This window comes from Pleurodeles waltl, chromosome 7 (genome assembly GCF_031143425.1).
Source record: "Pleurodeles waltl isolate 20211129_DDA chromosome 7, aPleWal1.hap1.20221129, whole genome shotgun sequence".
Taxonomy (NCBI): Eukaryota; Metazoa; Chordata; class Amphibia; order Caudata; family Salamandridae; genus Pleurodeles; species Pleurodeles waltl.
In genome coordinates this window covers 783,093,461-783,111,900 of record NC_090446.1, presented here as the reverse complement: position 1 = coordinate 783,111,900, position 18,440 = coordinate 783,093,461, and the positions used below count along the sequence as shown (strand labels likewise).

At 47.0% G+C, this 18,440-nt stretch overlaps 1 protein-coding gene across 1 annotated transcript in view; it reads left to right on the top strand.

Moving 5' to 3' along the window:
• SLC4A9 (solute carrier family 4 member 9) overlaps positions 1–18,440 on the top strand; it is a 369,779-nt gene that overhangs the window by 167,018 nt on the left and 184,321 nt on the right. The window contains exon 12 of the mRNA XM_069199298.1: positions 7,760–7,830. Coding sequence (XP_069055399.1) covers positions 7,760–7,830 — 71 coding nt within the window. The remainder of the gene's footprint in view (positions 1–7,759; positions 7,831–18,440) is intronic.

The following is an 18,440-nucleotide window of genomic DNA, read 5'->3' as shown; positions in this document are numbered from 1 at the left end:
CTCCTAGCCCAGAGGGAGGGTGCAAGTACCTGTGTGTAAGGGCACCCCTGCCCTAGCAGAGGTGCCCCGACAAACTCCAGTGCCATTTTCATGGGCTTCTTGAGTGCGGGGAAGCCATTTTATGCATGTACCTGACATAGGTCACTACCTATGTCCAGCTACATAATGGTAACTCCAAATTTAGGCATGTTTGGTATCAAACATGTCGGAATTATACCCCAATACTGTTGCTAGTATTGAAAGTATGATTACATGCACTCTGGGGGCCCCTTAGAGGACCGCCAGCATTGCTCCTACCAGTCTTCCAGGGTTTTCCAGGCAGCCCCAGCTGCAGCCACCCCTCAGACAGGGTTCTGCCTTCCTGCTGCTTGAGCAGCTATTTAGGAAGGCAGAACAAAGGATTTCCTTTGGGAGAGAGGGGTAGTGCCCTCTCCCATTGGAAATAGGTGTTACATGGCTTTGGATGGGTAGCCTCCCCAACCCACTGCTATGCTTTGAAGAGCACATTTGGTGCCCTCCATGCTTAAACCAGTCTACACTGGTTCAGGGACCTCCAGTCCCTGCTCTGGCGTGAAACTGGACAATGGAAAGGGGAGAGACCACTCCCCTGCCCATCGCCACACCAGGCGTGGTGCCCAGAGCTCCTCCAGAGAGTCCATGGGTTCTGCCATCTTGAATCCAAGGTTGGCAGCGACCTCTGGGAGCATCTGAGTAGCCAGCCCAGGCAGGTGACATCAGATCCCCCTCCTGATAGGTGGTCATCTAGTTAGGTGACCAATCCCCCTTTCAGGGCTATTTAGGGTCTCTCTCTTGAGTGGGTCCTCAGATTCGGCTTGCAAGATTCCAACAGGACTCCTCTGCAACCTCCACTTTGTCGGTTCCTGGAGGGTGCAGTCGCAGTTCCAGTGGCTAGGAGTCAATCTGCATCCACGAAGAAGACTCTTCTTGCAACATTGTTTCCACAGCTCCTTCCAGCTTCTGTAACATTTCCCCGGCTGTGCATCCTCTGAGGGTGGCAAGTCTTCAGTCTGCATGATAAAGAAGAAGGAATCTCCCTTGGAGTAAAGGAGTCACTCCCCTGCATCCGCAGGTACCTACTGCAATGACGACCGGCTGTGTGGATCTCCTCTCATCCTGAGATGTGTGGATCCTGCATCACGGGAGGTGGTCCAGAGTAGTCCTCTTGGTCCTCTCTGCCTGACTTTGCTTTCCCACGCAGGACAGACAGTACCCCCCTGTAGTACATCTCTTGCAGCTACAAAGGCTTGTTTGCACCTCCTCCAAGGAATCTTCAGGCTACGTGTAGCTCCAGCCCCCAGCATTCCTTCCTGTGATGCACAGCCCTCTGCATGGTTCTTCTGAAGCGTGGGACCCTTCTTCAGTCATGCTCCATGGGCTCTTCTGCAAATCCTGTGTGCCCTTCCTGTGGGACTTCTGTGGGTGCTGCCTCTGCCCCTGAGGGCTCTTTGTGTCGCTGAGGGTTCCCTCTGACTCCCCCTCCTGGGTTGAGTCCTCCTGGGCTTTCCTGGTGCCCGGCAGCTCCACTTTTTGCCAACGACGGCATTTGCCTCTGCCAAGGCTTGTTGGTGAAATTCATGCACTGACACCCAACTGCAATTCTCCTTGCAGCATGGGACATCAGTTGCACCTCTCAGGAATTCTTCTATGGTTCCAGGGCTGCCGTGCTGACCTTATTCTCATCACCACCGGCCAACTCCTGTAACTACAGCTGGGTGGGTAGTAGCTCCTACTCCTCCTCGACTCCACTGTGACTCTTTGACTTGGTCCCTTCTCTCCACAGGTCTTCCTCTCCAGGAATCTAGTGCTGATTTCTTGCAGTTTAGTCTGGGGGTCTTCTTTTCTTCTTTTACTTCCTCTTGGGTGGTTTGGGGAAATACCAGTGATTTACTCCTGCTTTCCTGGTCTCCGGGGGATACTGTTACTTACCTCTGTGGTTTTCTAGTACTCCCAGCTCCCTCTACACATTCCACTTACCTAGGTGGAGGTCCTGTGTTTGCATTCCATTTTTTTAGTATATGATTTGGGCTCCCCCTAGGGTCACTATTGTCTAAGTGCAGTTGCACTGTTTTCTATCACTTTCTATGCCTATTTCTGGTAATAGTGGTATACTTAGTGTGTTACTTACCTCCTATTGGAGGGTTGCCTCTCTAGTTCCTTTTGGTATTGTGTCACTAAAATAAAGACCCTTTATATTAGTAACACTGAGTGTTTTCTTTCATGGGTGTGAGTGCTGTGTGACTACAGTGGTATTGCATGAGCTTTGCATGTCTCCTAGATAAGCCTTGACTCCTAGATACACAGCTACCTCTAGCGAGCCTGGCTTCTAGATACTGCTTAAAGTACACTAATAGGGGATTCCTGGACCTGGTATAAGGTGTAAGTACCTTATGTACCCACTACACACCAGGCCAACTTCCTACACTCTGCAACCCTATACGTTATGCCACTGCACTCTACACCAGTTCACTCATCTCCGTAACACTCCACTCTACACCAGTGCACCTTGTGCCCTCCCCTCTATGCCACTTTCATCTACTCTGCACCAGTGCACTCTCTATGCCACTGCACTCTGTGCTGCTCCACTGTATTCTACTCTGTACCACTCTACTCTATGCCACTGCACTCTTTGCCAATGCACTCTACACAACTTTACTAAAAAACAATTCACTCTATGCCAATCTACTCTGTACGATTGCACTTTACGGCACTATACTCTACTCTGCAGCACTCTAGGCCACTGCGCTCTACACCACTGTACTCTGCGCTAGTTCCCTCTATGCCACTCTGTTCTACTCTGCACCAGTGTACTCTACACCTCTGCTATCTATTCCACTCTACTCTGCACCAAGCTACTTCACAGAACTCTATGCCAGTGGAGTCTATGCCACTCTTTTATACACCACTGAATACTGACAGTCAACTCTGCAACATTGCACTCTCTGCCACTGAACTCTACGCCACTGTACTCTGTCACTGACCTCTATGCCACTGCAATCTACTCTGCACCACTCTTCTCTACGGCACTCTATGTCAATGCACTTTATGCCACTACACTCTACACCACTCTACTCTTCATCACTAAACTCTACAGTCTGCGCTAATTTCCTCTAATCTGCTTTGCCTCAATGTGCTCTATGGCACTGTACTCCACTTGGCTCTACTCAAACAATCTACTTCATTCCATTATACTATTCCACTCTACACCACACCTCTCTTCACCACTGCACTCTACACCCCTGCACTTTATGCCAAAGCACTCTACACCACTGTACTCTATGCCAATGCACTCTATCCCAATGCACTCTTCACCACTCTACTCAAAACCAGTATCCTCTACACCACTGCACTGTACACCACTATAAGCTACTCTGCAACACTTTACTCCATACCACTGCACTCTACACCATTGCACTCTAAGACACTCTACTCTGCAAACTATATTCTCTGCCAGTGAACTCTATTCTACTCTGCACCACTGCACTCTATGCCACTGCACTCTACTCTGCACCACTCATCTCTACACCAATTGACTCTATGCCATTCTAATCTACTATGTACCACTGCACTCCACTCCACTGCACTCTACATGACTCTATGCCACTGCACTCCATTGTACTCTACACCTCTGCACTCTATCCTGCAACACTCCACTTTACCCTGCACCACTTCACTCCACTCTGAATCAATCTATGCTATGCCACTGCCCTCTACACCACCCTACTTCACCCGGAGCCACTCCACCATGTGCCATTCCAGTCTACATCATTGAAGTCTATGCCACTGAACTCTATGCTGAGCCACACCACTCTACCTTTCTCTGTACCACTCCACTCTGCACCACTCTACTCTACGCCACTTTACAACATTGCCATCTATGTCAGTGCACTCCACATGACTTTACTCTAAACCAGTGCACTCTAAGCCACTGCACTCTATGCCAATTTACTCTGCACCACTGTACTTTATGCCACTTCACTCTAGGCCACTCTACAACACTCCACTCTATACTGCTCTAGTCCATTAAAATCTACTCCACTCTATGACACTGTACTCCACTCTGTGCCACTCAACTGTACAACACTGTACTCCACTCTGTGCTACTCTACACAACTCCCTCTATGTCACTAATGCCACTTTACTCTACTCTATTCTAGGTCACACTACTCCACCTTACTCCGGTACTCCACTCTACGCTACTCCATTCCATGCTACTCTCTGCCACTCCACTCTACAACAATCTACTCCACTCTACACTACTCTACAACACTCTACTCCACTCTCAGTAACACCATATATACCACTCCACTCTGCTCGAGACCACTCCACAACATTCTGACACTTTAATCCACTCTAAACCACTCAACTCTACAACGCTCTACCCCACTCTATGCCATCCACTCCATAACACTCTACTCCCTCCATGATACTCCACTAACTGTGCCACTCCACTCTACGCCACACCACATCTCACCACTTTACTCCACGCTACTCAACTCTACTCTACACCACACCACACCACGACTCTCTGCGCCACTCCATAACACCCCCTCTACTCCACAGCATTCTACTTTATGACATTCCACTCCATGCCATTCTTTTTTACGCCATTAGCTTTTAGCCATGATGAACAGCTGCCAAGATTGGCTTGGCCAGTGTTTGTTTTATATGATCACTGAAACCCACTAGGCTTGTAGGGCAGTTCCTAGCCACATAGGGCCAGATTTACAAGGCCCTTGCACCACTGGAGCATCACTTTTTGTGACTCTCTGGTGGCGCTGTGCAATGCGCCACATTTACAGTACGGTGCTAAGCCACTTTGTGTGGCTTAACGTTACCTTGTAAATATGGGCCCCTCTGATGCAGTCTTCTGCGTCAGAGGGGCATGCAATTGTTGTTGCTGTAGGCGTTCCACTACAACACCCATTGCTTTTGATGCTGCCCAAGATTTACAACAAGTCTAAAATCTGTGGCAGTGCCAAAAACTAATGCCATCCCAGGGTTGGCGTTAGCATGGCACTACGAGGAGGAAGACTTTTATTTCTACTCATTTCAGCTTTTTCCATGTGTGCTGCATAGAAAAAGCCAAAGGCCATGAATGATTGTTTACGTGCAGAAAGGGACACCTTCCTGCACATAAACAATCACTCAAAAATTATGATTTAATACTTTTGTACTGCATTCTGCAGCACACGTATAAGTGCCAAATTGCCATTGTAGATTGCTTATGTGCAGGAATGGACACCTTCCTGTACATAAACAATCAACCCCTACAACGCAGACACCCTTGCACTATGGTGCAAGGATGCCTGCAATAGTGCTGGCAGCTAAATTGTTGTTTTAAGAGTCTGCAAAGGTCTGGACATTACACTATATAGGACTTGAAAGACAATCATATGTACTCATTTGTAGCATGAATTGTCTACCTTTGTTTACTTTATTACTAGGGGATGTTAGCACTGCTCTAGAGCACATTTTAAAGTGCTTTCTATTTAGATGCGTTTGTTGAAGTATGTAGTGATACGGGCTAAAAATACCAGCTTTAGGTGATTTTGCTTATTTTTGTGCCGGCTGGGACATTAAATTACCGGTTGTTCCAGTAGAAAACCGGCCGATGGCTACCCTAGCTGCAGCTTAACTGCTTTTCTGTTTGGACACCAAGCTCCAAGGAGGCCTGCAATAACATTTACATACAGTGATACGTGTCAGACTGGGCCCAAGTCGGGAAACTCAAGGCATCTGGCGCCATCTACTGGTATTGGCCATGTTAGATGCCTCGTTGTTAATAGCAGACTAGCTTCTGAGTCTACAGTAGATTTACTAAATAGGCGCAACGCAGCGCGCCCACCAAAGTTGCTGTGCTTAATTCCCTAGCCTGAGAGAGCAGCACTTTCGTCACTTGCGAAAGTACTCCTGAATGCTGCCTAGTGTCACTCAAAAGCAAACAAACAAACGATGGACGGAATGTGGAACTAATCAAACATCCGTCCATCATCTGTTGTTTTTGGATAGTGTCACTCAGAGGTTTCCATCCCCTTTTAGCATAGATTTTGTACTAGAAGCTTCCTGTACAAAATCCTATGCTTAGATGATTTTTAACCATTTAATCCATTGAAGGTCTGCCGTGCTAAGCAACGCACATTAAAAGCTTGAAATGTTTGGAGCAATTTAAATATTTCTCACCCTTAACCCCTGTTGCAATAAACCCTTATTTTTATGCAAAGATAAGTCTGACGTAAATCTGTCTTTGCATCAAAAACCAGTGCTGGTAGCATAGAAATTCCGAGTACCACCCATGGAACGCCCCCTAGACTTAAAGCAGTGCAAAGCGTTATTTGCGCTACTTTAAGGGCTGCGATCCTCCAGCACATAAACGTTTTGGACTGAAAGTAAATACTTGATCAACCCCCTTTGTCCCACTGCGTGTTACTTTACATAACTGTGTGGCAGTGCAAAGTGTTGCTAACTCTGGCTCTACATGTTACAGTATGACTGTGTGGCCCTAAGAAAGCGTGGTGCCTGGTGAATAAAGACCACTTTCCTGGTGAACCTGTATGCAGTTTGTTTTGGGAGTATTTTATCTCTTGTAATATAAGCTGTATGCCACCTTACTTACTCCACTGGTCATTTATGAGGTAAAATGGTGGTAGTTGTCCAAACACCCTCTATATAACCTTTGATTTTAAACCGGAAAACGTGGGTCACCACCACATCTTTTAACAGGTGCAATAGAATACTAAACTATCCTATCTAGTTAATGGAATTGTGAATTTATTTCAGCTTAAGATCAGACGCTCTTTTTATTCTCTTTCATACACGTAGTGGTCTTGTGTGGACGTAGCTATCCGTAGCGCAGAAGGTTGAGTGGCTCTTGGGTCCAGGGGTTAAGGGGCGCATAGCACATCAGATGCAGTTTTTTTGCGACCGAACAGTGGGATGGGACATACCACTTTTGCTTGCATTAGAGCTGAAAGCACCTTTGCCAGTGTTCTTTTCCTCAGGCAATTCTTTCCTTGACATTTAAAGTTTAGATGGGTTGGAAAAAGGCCATATCCTGCTTTTTTCAAGCAGTATCCCTAACAGCGAAACGTAGCGCCCACCACCTGTGACAGAATAGGTGGAGAGTGCCAACTGCGGGTGCCGAGAGTAAATTGACATGACCCGACTCCATACTTCCACTGGCTCTCGCGGCCATAAGTGTGCATCCAGATAAAGCGCCATTTTAAGAACTCTCAAGAACACAATCTAAGTGTGCACTTCTTAGCCGTGAGCTGTGTGGAGCCACCATGTGCATGCACAAGTGTGACACAAGGAGATGCACTTATCTCAGCTGCTAAAAAAGGCCTCTGGAATGCAGAGACAGGCACGTCTGGAAGAGGACGGAGAGTTCAAGGGGGCTTTTTGTTAAAACATTTTCTCTCTGGAAGTAAGATATGGTTTGAGATACAAGTGCATCCGTGTACGCTGAGGTGAGGGAGGCACATAGCGCCTGTAGCTCTTCTGTAGGCGTTGTGGCGTCCCTAATCACCTGTAATAGCTTATTATAGATATCTAGTAACGTAATATTCTTATTTAACAGCAAGTTCCGAGGTCACTTGTAGTAAGGAACTAATTGACAGCTGTTTGGGGGGAAATTGCAGTCTCCAATTGATAATGACGGTCCTGTTTGTCATTATTGTTGTTACATGCAGATGTTCCAGTTGGAGAAACAGAATCATTTCCTGCTTTGTTTTCCTTACAGCTAACCAGTCAGTATGGAATGAAACCGCATATGATGTTTACAACTCGTCTATGAATTATTCTTCTCATTGGGTAAGTTGCATTGGTACTTTTCAGCAATATGTGGTAATGCCCAGAATTAAAGCTATACAGGCATAGCGCATCTGGTTTCAGTTTGATGTTTGCAGAGGGATGCGCGCACCCTCATGACGTGCAGGCACATGCAGACATGTGCGGTCCATGTTATTAGGTGCTCTGTCATGCAGAGTATTACAATAAATGCATTTTTCACCGAAGAAGCAGTATTTGTGGAATCAGAAAACAGTTCTTGAAGACTGGGCCATCATTTGCACTTCTAGGTTTTATGCCTAGGGTAGAAACATGACAGACTATGTCCCTCAACCCAGTCCCGAGAGTTGTGACCCCCTTGGAATGCCTTCCTAGGACTCTGCGGTTCTTACTTACATGGTCTCAAAGAAGAGATATCCCGTTGAGACAGCACGAGCCTCTCTAGGGTCTGAGATATCAACAATTACGTACCCGGGGCCCATTCAGAAAAGAAAACAAAAATCTACTCTCGTAGTACAGTTTCTATGGAATTCACAAGCGTGCCCCTGGGAAGGGATTTACTCCTGCCCCTGACAGAAGTACATCTCTAACAGTTTCCAGCGTGGAAATATGTCATGGAAAGTTTTGTGAATACTCTAAAACATTTAGCTTTATGGGTGTCCAACAACGTACAGTTAACTCCCAAACTGGAATGCCCGCTCCGTACTACCTGGAGAAAATGTACTCCTAAGAAATTCTTTATGAGCGCCCCTCAAGAAGCGATGTATGGCCGTAAACCTAGAGTTAGGGTCACAGCCTCTCAGGAACCAACACTGTTCCTACTGTGTCATTGTACATAACACATTTGAGATACGGAAGGACCAAGGCATGATTTGCCTTGTCAAATCCCACAAACTTGTTTGTTTGTCGGCTTTCATAAACTCCAGTCTGAACTATTCCCGTCCTGGAAACGTTTGGGGCTTTTCTCCTCTCCTTCCAGGATGAGAAAGAGAACACGAAATAGCCACACATTTTTTGAGGGTGTAGAAGAAAGCATTTCTGACACGGGGAAAGTGGCCACCCATGAGGAAAATAAAGGAAGCAATAAATGTATTATGCAAATCAGGCTTCGTTTTCCACACGAGGAGTTGCGTAGCCTGCCTATAAATCCACATTGAGAAGACAGCCGATGCCACATGGCATTTCCAGAAGTACGTCTGGTCTGGAAAGCGTCAACTGACACTGACATAGCTTTGCAGACGTACTACTGGGAATGTTTGAGTTCCTAAATTTCGTACGTTTACACCATACACAGGAGTCTCGGGATGTAAATGCAAAATGTTTCTTTGTGAATTGGCCTCCATGTCACATAACTTTTTCACAGGTGTAAAACCATTGTCAAACTTGTCTTTAAGTTTGCAGAAAGGCTACTTGCACATTTAATTTAAACTTACAAATGCAAATAGCTTTATAAATCTGGTCCTATCGGTTTACTCTCACAAGAAGCAAGGCTTGCGAAAGGATTTATTGTTAATTCAAGACAACTTTTTTTGACAATCGCTCCAAACTGCACACCGCAACCAAGTAAAAGATCAGTGATTACTGAAGCACTAAAGTGCTGTATTTAAATATGTAACTGTGTACATCAAAACGTTTTGGAATTGCAAGAGATTCATTTTTCGATACCCTCTCCCCCCGGATCTGAACCCTAGTACAACTTCCGTGCATTGGTCCTAAGAATACAAAACGAGGGACATGAGACAGAGGCCATCATTACGAATTTGGTGGTCTTTTGTCAAGATCGCTGCGCTAGCGGTCGCCAAACGATCACTAGTGATGGTCCCACCACCAGCATCACCACACCAACAACATCCTGCCCTCTATATTATGACCAACAATTCACCCCAGTGGTCATTGCATTGGCAGTGTGAATCGCAGCAGTCTAAAAATCACCTCCACCAGAACCCAACACCACACTGGTCAGTCTGAATACCCCACACCTGACACATATATACACAGCACACACAACTGCTCACTGCACTATATAACACACCCCCCACAATCCTTTGCAACCACAACTACTAACAGAGACATCAAGGAGCACACCTATGGAGGGCACTGCACGTCGATACCATAGGCACCAACACACTTTCCATGCATCACACACCACACCACACAACTGCAACAGCAACACAATACACACATTGCCACTGCACACCATCAGCAGCACACACAACCAAACACCCCAACCCCACCAACCACCCTAAATTTCACCCTACACACACCCCCACCCTCAACAAAACCACCATGTCCCGTCAGAAGCCCCCACATTTCACAGATGATGAGTTGAGAGTCATAGTAGATGAAAATATCAGGGTAGAGCCACAACTGCTTGGAGCTCAGGTCCAGCAAACGTCAACAGCCAGGAAAATGGAGTTATGGCAGAGGATCATTGACAAGTTCAACTCAGTGGGCACCCATCCACGCACAAGGGAGGACATCAGGAAGAGGTGGAACGACCTTAGGGGGAAGGTGCGTTCCAGGCATCACCTCACCAGATTGTCGTCAACAAGACTGGCGGTGGGCCCCACCTCCTCCCCGAGTTCACATCGTGGGAGAAGAAAGTCTTGGACATCATGCATTCTGAGGGCCTGACTGGAATCATCGGAGTACTTGACTCTGGTACGTGAACAACACTCCCCAGGCACCAACCACTCCTGTCCAGCATGCGTCCCCACCACCCATCACTTCCTAATCCACCACATTTCACACTTTTGCACCCCCCCCATCACCCCACATCCCTCCCCTGCATGCCACACCACACCACTGCCACTATCTCCAAACAGTCCCTCCCTAATACACGGATACCAATCACAATGCCAAGCACCACAACTCCCACAATGCATCACTCACAACACATCAAAAGATCACAGTCCCACTTCACAGTGGAACATCTGCACGAAAAACCATAGCACATGCCACACTAACTGGATGCTTCAACTGCGTTCCAACACATGGCAATGACAACAATGCTATCCACTATCCTCAACCCTCAATGGAAAATGGAAACAGTGGCGCAATCCGTCACCCGCAAGCAATGTCTGCAGTGTAGCATCTGTCATTGCCATCACTGGGAAGCAAGTCACGTTACTCCGTGCATCAGACAATGATACGAACAAGTTAATCACCGCAATGTAACTCTCTTCCTTTCCATCCACAGGTCCCGCTGCAACTGCCACCCGGCAGTGGATGCCGGAGACAGACATGCCTCCTCAGGATGAAGGCCCCAGTGGAGGTCTGGAGATTGACGACTTGCCTGGCCATCTGGGACAACTGGTGAGTCCACCACTACTAGCCCCATCCTGGACACATCGGAGTCCCCCACTCATATGGCTACTACAGCACAGCCAACCCTTCATCCCCAAACCTGTGTCCCAAGGGCAAGTCAATCAGCTGTGTGCCCCACAGTACAGGGACCAGAGTCAAGGCCACACACCCAAGACGATGAAGGTCCTGGTACAATATGGGAGTGGGCACACTGTGCTAGGGGCACAAGCACGGTGGGCCAGAGGCACTTGTGGTCCAAGAAATGGGGCACCCACACCAAACGACTGTCCAGGAGGCCATCTCCCAAGTCCTGGGAGCATACCACCATTCCCAGGATACTATGGGCCAGATCCTTGCAACCATGCAGGAGAACCAGAGGCTGCAGAGGGAATACCACCACACGGCCATGCAGCAGTGGTAGACCCTCAATTCCCCAGTGGCCTCCATTGCAAGGGTGTTGAAGGAACTGACCACCATCCTGCATGCGTCCTCCACCCACCAGCAGCCCCCCCCCCCCCCCCACTAGCCACATTCTAACAGAGCACTCCACGTCTGTGGCAGCCAGTGGAATGGAGGCCCTGCCAAAGGACCCGCAGACCACCACCAGCCTTCCCCTGCACCTGAGGAACCCCAATGCAATCAAGGTCGTCCATCCTGACATCCTGTAGGACCTGATGCCAATACCAAGACCACTGCCAGGAAGTGACCCTCTCCTGAACATTCACCCTTGTCTGCCAATGACACACCCTGTTGACTGTCCACTGTCATGTCCCCATTTTCCCATGGCCCATTGGATACTGGATCTTGACTACCTACTTCTGGGCCAACCCATTGTCCTGAAAAAGTCTGTGAGATAGACAGAAAGGAGAGCAATATGCAGCAAGGATGATAGTAGACATATTCTGGATAAATGTGTCAAGGGAAGGTAGGAACCAGAGGTTCGATGGCATATGTTGCTGCAGATACACATGTTTGGCACAGTCCGCTGCCTGGTGTTGGGCTCGGAGTATTACAAGTTGTTTTTCTTCGAAGAAGTCTTTTTGGTCACGGGACCGAAGGACTCCTCCCTCTTTGGCTCCATTGCGCATGGGCGTCGACTCCATCTTAGATTGTTTTTTTCCGCTGTCGGGTTCGGACGTATTCCTTTTCGCTCCGTGTTTCGGTTCGGAAAGTTAGTCAGAATCTCGGAAGAAAGCGTCGGTATTGTTCCGTTCGGTATCGGGATAGTTAGGTACATCGACACCGATCATCGGAAGACTTTGGGGCAGTTTCGATCCCCCATCGGGGCCTGGTCGGCCCGACCGCGTGCGACATCGAAGCCGATGGAACGGACCCCGTTTCGTTTCTGCCCAAAATGTCACAGTAAGTATCCTTATACAGATCAGCACTTGGTCTGTAACTTGTGCTTGTCCCCCGAGCACAAGGAGGATACCTGTGAAGCCTGTCGAGCCTTCCGGTCCAGAAAAACACTCCGGGACCGAAGAGCCAGGCGTCACCAAATGGCGTCCACGTCGACAAAACAACGTTTCGACGACGAAGAGGAAACATTCTCGGTTCCGGAATCAGAATCCGGAGACTCCGACGTCGAACAACAGCAACAAACTGTGAGTAAGACGTCGAAAAGTAAATCCATCGACAAACCGAAAGCCCAGGGGACGCCACTGCCAACAGGCCATGGCTCGACCCATAAATCAGGCGACCCGTCGAAGGGGCCGAAAAAGGGCACGCCCATAGCGAAGACACCCGACTACGGTCGAGGAACCGCCATGGAGCAACCTCGGAGCCGAGAAAGCGGCTCCGAGAGACAAAAACAAGATACCGGCACCGAAAAACATCGGCACCGAGAATCCATGCCGAAAGGAACAAAAATTCTGTCGGTGCCGAAACCGAAAAAAGATTCTCTCTCGGCGCCGAAAAATACCACACCTTCATCCTACTCAGAGGAACAAGGACTAAGTGGCCAAATGCACAAATTTGGACAAGAGCTCCAAAGTGTAGAATCGGACTACACACAAAAGAGACTGTGCATCCAGCAAGATACAGGGAAGATATCAACCCTTCCCCCAATCATGAGGAAAAGAAGGATCGGACTTCCAAAGGATGACACACAACCACAAGCCAAAGTGGTTAAAAAAGTCACGCCTCCGCCCTCTCCTCCACAGGCATCGCCGGCACAAACACCGCCACAAATGCACTCACCAGCGCAAACTACCATAAGTCATGACGATCAGGATCAAGACGCTTGGGACCTGTATGACACCCCAGTGCCGGACAATGATCCCGAGTCATACCCCACAAAGCCGTCACCGCCAGAGGACAGTACCTCATACTCGCAACTGGTGGCTAGGGCTGCAGACTTCCACAATGTCCAACTGCATTCCGATCCTATAGAGGATGACTTCTTGTTTAACACCCTCTCGGCTACACATAGCCAATATCAATGTCTCCCAATGCTACCAGGGATGTTACGGCACGCAAAACAAATTTTTGAGGAGCCCGTAAAATCAAGAGCCATCACCCCAAGGGTGGATAAGAAATACAAACCACCACCCACAGACCCAGTGTTTATTACTTCGCAGTTACCACCCGACTCTGTGGTAGTAGGGGCAGCTCGCAAAAGAGCAAATTCACATACATCTGGCGACGCCCCACCTCCGGACAAAGAAAGCTGAAAATTTGACGCGGCAGGGAAAAGAGTGGCGTCACAGGCAGCCAACCAGTGGCGCATCGCAAATTCACAAGCGCTGCTGGCCAGATATGACCGCGCACACTGGGACGAGATGCAACTTCTCGTAGACCATCTTCCCCAGGAATACCAAAAAAGGGCGCAGCAAATAGTGGAAGAGGGACAAACGATCTCAAACAATCAAATCCGCTCTTCACTAGACGCAGCCGATACTGCAGCAAGAACAGTCAACACTGCTGTCACCATAAGGAGACACGCTTGGCTACGCACTTCAGGCTTCAAACCTGAAATCCAGCAGGCTGTCCTTAATATGCCCTTCAACGAGAAACAACTGTTTGGCTCGGAAGTGGATACAGCCATTGAAAAACTTAAAAAGGACACAGACACGGCCAAAGCCATGGGCGCACTCTACTCCCCGCAGAGCAGAGGCTCTTTCAGAAAAACTCCATTTAGAGGGGGGTTTCGTGGCCAACCCACAGACACCACCAGCCAACAATCAAGAACCACACCATATCAGGGTTCCTTCCAAAGGGGAGGTTTCAGGGGATATCGGGGGGGTCAATTCCCAAGGAGTAGGGGAAGATTCCAGACTCCAAAAACACCTCCACCTAAACAGTGACTTTCAAGTCACGCAACCCCTTCACTCAACACCAGTGGGGGGAAGACTAAGCCAATTCTACCAATCTTGGCAACAGATTACAACAGACAATTGGGTATTAGCAATAATCCAACATGGCTATTGCATAGAATTCCACAACTTCCCACCGAACATCCCCCCCAAAACACGCAAAATGTCACAACATCATTTAGAACTTTTAGGACTAGAAGTTCAAGCACTACTGCAAAAGGATGCAATAGAATTAGTACCAGTACAACAAAAAAACACAGGAGTTTACTCCCTGTACTTTCTAATTCCAAAAAGAGACGAAACATTGAGACCAATATTACATCTCAGGACACTAAATACCTACATCATATCGGACCATTTTCACATGGTCACACTACAAGACATCATTCCACTGCTCAAACAGCAAGATTACATGACCACATTAGACCTAAAGGATGCGTACTTTCATATACCAATACACCCTTCTCACAGAAAGTACCTACGGTTTGTATTCAAAGGAATACATTACCAATTCAAGGTGTTGCCATTCGGAATAACAACTGCACCAAGAGTGTTCACAAAATGTCTAGCAGTAGTAGCAGCACACATCAGGAGACAACAGATACATGTGTTCCCTTACCTAGACGACTGGCTAATCAAAACCAACACAGTAAAAAAATGCGCAAACGACACCACCTTTGTCATACAAACCCTTCACAAACTGGGGTTTTCCATCAACTACACAAAATCACACCTAGAACCGTGTCAAACACAACAATATCTAGGAGCAACCATCAACACATCAAAAGGAATTGCCACTCCAAGTCCACAAAGAGTGCAGGCATTCCACAAGCTAATAAGTACTATGTTTCCAAACCAAAAGATACAAGCAAAATTTGCGCTAAAACTTCTAGGCATGATGTCATCATGCATAGCCATTGTCCCAAACGCAAGACTACACATGCGACCCTTACAACAGTGTCTAGCATCACAATGGTCACAGGCACAGGGTCAACTTCAAAATCTGGTGTTGGTAGACCGCCAAACATACCTCTCGCTTCTATGGTGGAACAGCAAAAATTTAAACAAAGGGCGGACATTTCAGGACCCAGTGCCTCAATACGTTATAACAACAGATGCTTCCATGACAGGGTGGGGAGCACACCTCAATCACCACAGCATTCAAGGCCAATGGGATATACACGAAACAAAATTTCATATCAATTACCTAGAACTGTTGGCAGTATTTCTAGCGTTAAAAGCCTTCCAACCCATAATAACACACAAATACATTCTTGTCAAAACAGACAACATGACAACAATGTATTATCTAAACAAACAAGGAGGAACACACTCAACACAATTGTGCCTCCTAACACAAAAAATTTGGCAGTGGGCGATTCACAACAACATTCGCCTAATAGCACAATTTATTCCAGGAATACAAAACCAACTAGCAGACAACCTTTCGCGAGACCACCAACAAGTCCACGAATGGGAAATTCACCCCCAAGTTCTGAACAAGTACTTTCAAATTTGGGGAACACCCCAGATAGATTTGTTCGCAACAAGAGAAAACTCAAAATGCCAAAACTTCGCATCCAGGTACCCACACCGCGAATCACAAGGCAATGCTCTATGGATGAATTGGTCAGGGATATTTGCGTACGCTTTTCCCCCTCTCCCTCTCCTTCCATATCTAGTAAACAAGTTAAGTCAAAACCAACTCAAACTCATACTGATAGCACCCACATGGGCAAGACAACCTTGGTATACAACTCTACTAGACCTTTCACTAGTACCGCATGTCAAACTACCCAACAGGCCAGATCTGTTAACACAACACAAACAACAGATCAGACATCCAAACCCAGCATCATTGAATCTGGCAATTTGGCTCCTGAATCCTAGAATTCGGACACTTGGACCTCACACAAGAATGCATGGAGGTCATAAAACAAGCTAGAAAACCTTCCACTAGACACTGCTATGCATCTAAGTGGAAAAGATTTGTTTACTACTGCCATGCCAATCAAATACAACCAGTACATGCCTCTACTAAAGACATAGTAGGATACTTACTACATTTGCAAAAAGCAAATCTCGCTTTTTCATCTATAAAAATACACCTCGCAGCTATATCTGCTTACCTACAAACTACTCATTCATCCTCTCTATTTAGAATACCAGTTATTAAAGCATTCATGGAAGGGCTAAAAAGAATTATACCACCAAGAACACCACCAGTTCCTTCATGGAATCTTAACATCGTCTTAACAAGACTCATGGGTCCCCCTTTCGAACCCATGCATTCCTGTGAAATGCAATATCTAACCTGGAAGGTCGCATTTCTCATTGCAATCACATCCCTCAGAAGAGTAAGTGAAATACAGGCATTTACCATACAAGAACCATTTATTCAAATACACAACAATAAAATAGTTCTAAGAACAAATCCAAAATTTCTGCCAAAAGTAATCTCACCATTCCATTTAAATCAAACAGTAGAATTGCCAGTGTTCTTCCCACAACCAAATTCTGTGGCTGAAAGGGCACTACATACATTAGACATCAAAAGAGCACTAACGTATTACATTGACAGAACTAAGCTAATCAGGAAAACAAAACAACTGTTCATAGCTTTTCAAAAACCACACATCGGAAATCCAATCTCTAAACAAGGCATTGCTAGATGGATAGTCAGATGCATTCAAACATGCTATCTTAAAGCCAAAAGAGAATTGCCTATTACACCAAAGGCACACTCAACCAGAAAGAAAGGTGCTACAATGGCCTTTCTAGGAAACATTCCTATGAGCGAAATATGTAAGGCTGCAACCTGGTCTACGCCTCATACGTTTACTAAACACTACTGTGTAGACGTACTAAATGCACAACAAGCTACAGTGGGCCAAGCTGTACTAAGAACATTATTCCAAACTACTTCAACTCCTACAGGCTAAACCACCGCTTTTAGGGGAGGTAACTGCTTTATAGTCTATGCCAAACATGTGTATCTGCAGCAACATATGCCATCGAACTGAAAATGTCACTTACCCAGTGTACATCTGTTCGTGGCATTAGTCGCTGCAGATTCACATGTACCCTCCCACCTCCCCGGGAAGCCTGTAGCCGTTTAGAAGTAGATCATAAACCTTAAACATTTGAACATTTGTAAAAAATTATTAGAAACTCTTATCATACATACATATTCACTCCATTGCATGGGCACTATTTATACCAAACAACTCCATCCTCACCCTCTGCGGGGAAAACAATCTAAGATGGAGTCGACGCCCATGCGCAATGGAGCCAAAGAGGGAGGAGTCCTTCGGTCCCGTGACCAAAAAGACTTCTTCGAAGAAAAACAACTTGTAATACTCCGAGCCCAACACCAGGCAGCGGACTGTGCCAAACATGTGAATCTGCAGCGACTAATGCCACGAACAGATGTACACTGGGTAAGTGACATTTTCATTACACCACGCGAATGCCCTGCATATAGACCAAGACAGAGACCATTATCACAATAGGAGTCAATGTTGGCCACACAACACACATGCAGTACAATCTCAAAATCCCTAGTATGATTTGGCAGGTGGAATGCACCCCATGCACCACATGCTCACTCAGCACAACTGTCAATACCCCACATGCAGCACATCCCCACCCTGCCCGCAGACACCACCACAACATACATTCACACATCCACCCTGCCATCTCCCTGCATCTCCTCTGCCCTACCCCTACTACACCTAAATGCCCATACTCACCCACCCAAAAGTCACACAGCACAGACATGGCATCCACGCTCGTACCTGCACCCAAGGCACCTCACTGTACACACTACCCCTCCCTCCACTCACAAAAGGTTTTTCCCATGACCAACCTTGTGCCCCTAAAAAACGTTTCCTGCAAGAATTTTCCCTGTTCCCTCCCACCCTCCCAGTCCCTGTTCCCCCATTCTCCCTGTTACCCTTCCCAAACTCCTGCCTTCCACCTCCTAGTCCTCCCATAGTCCCACTAGTACAAGCC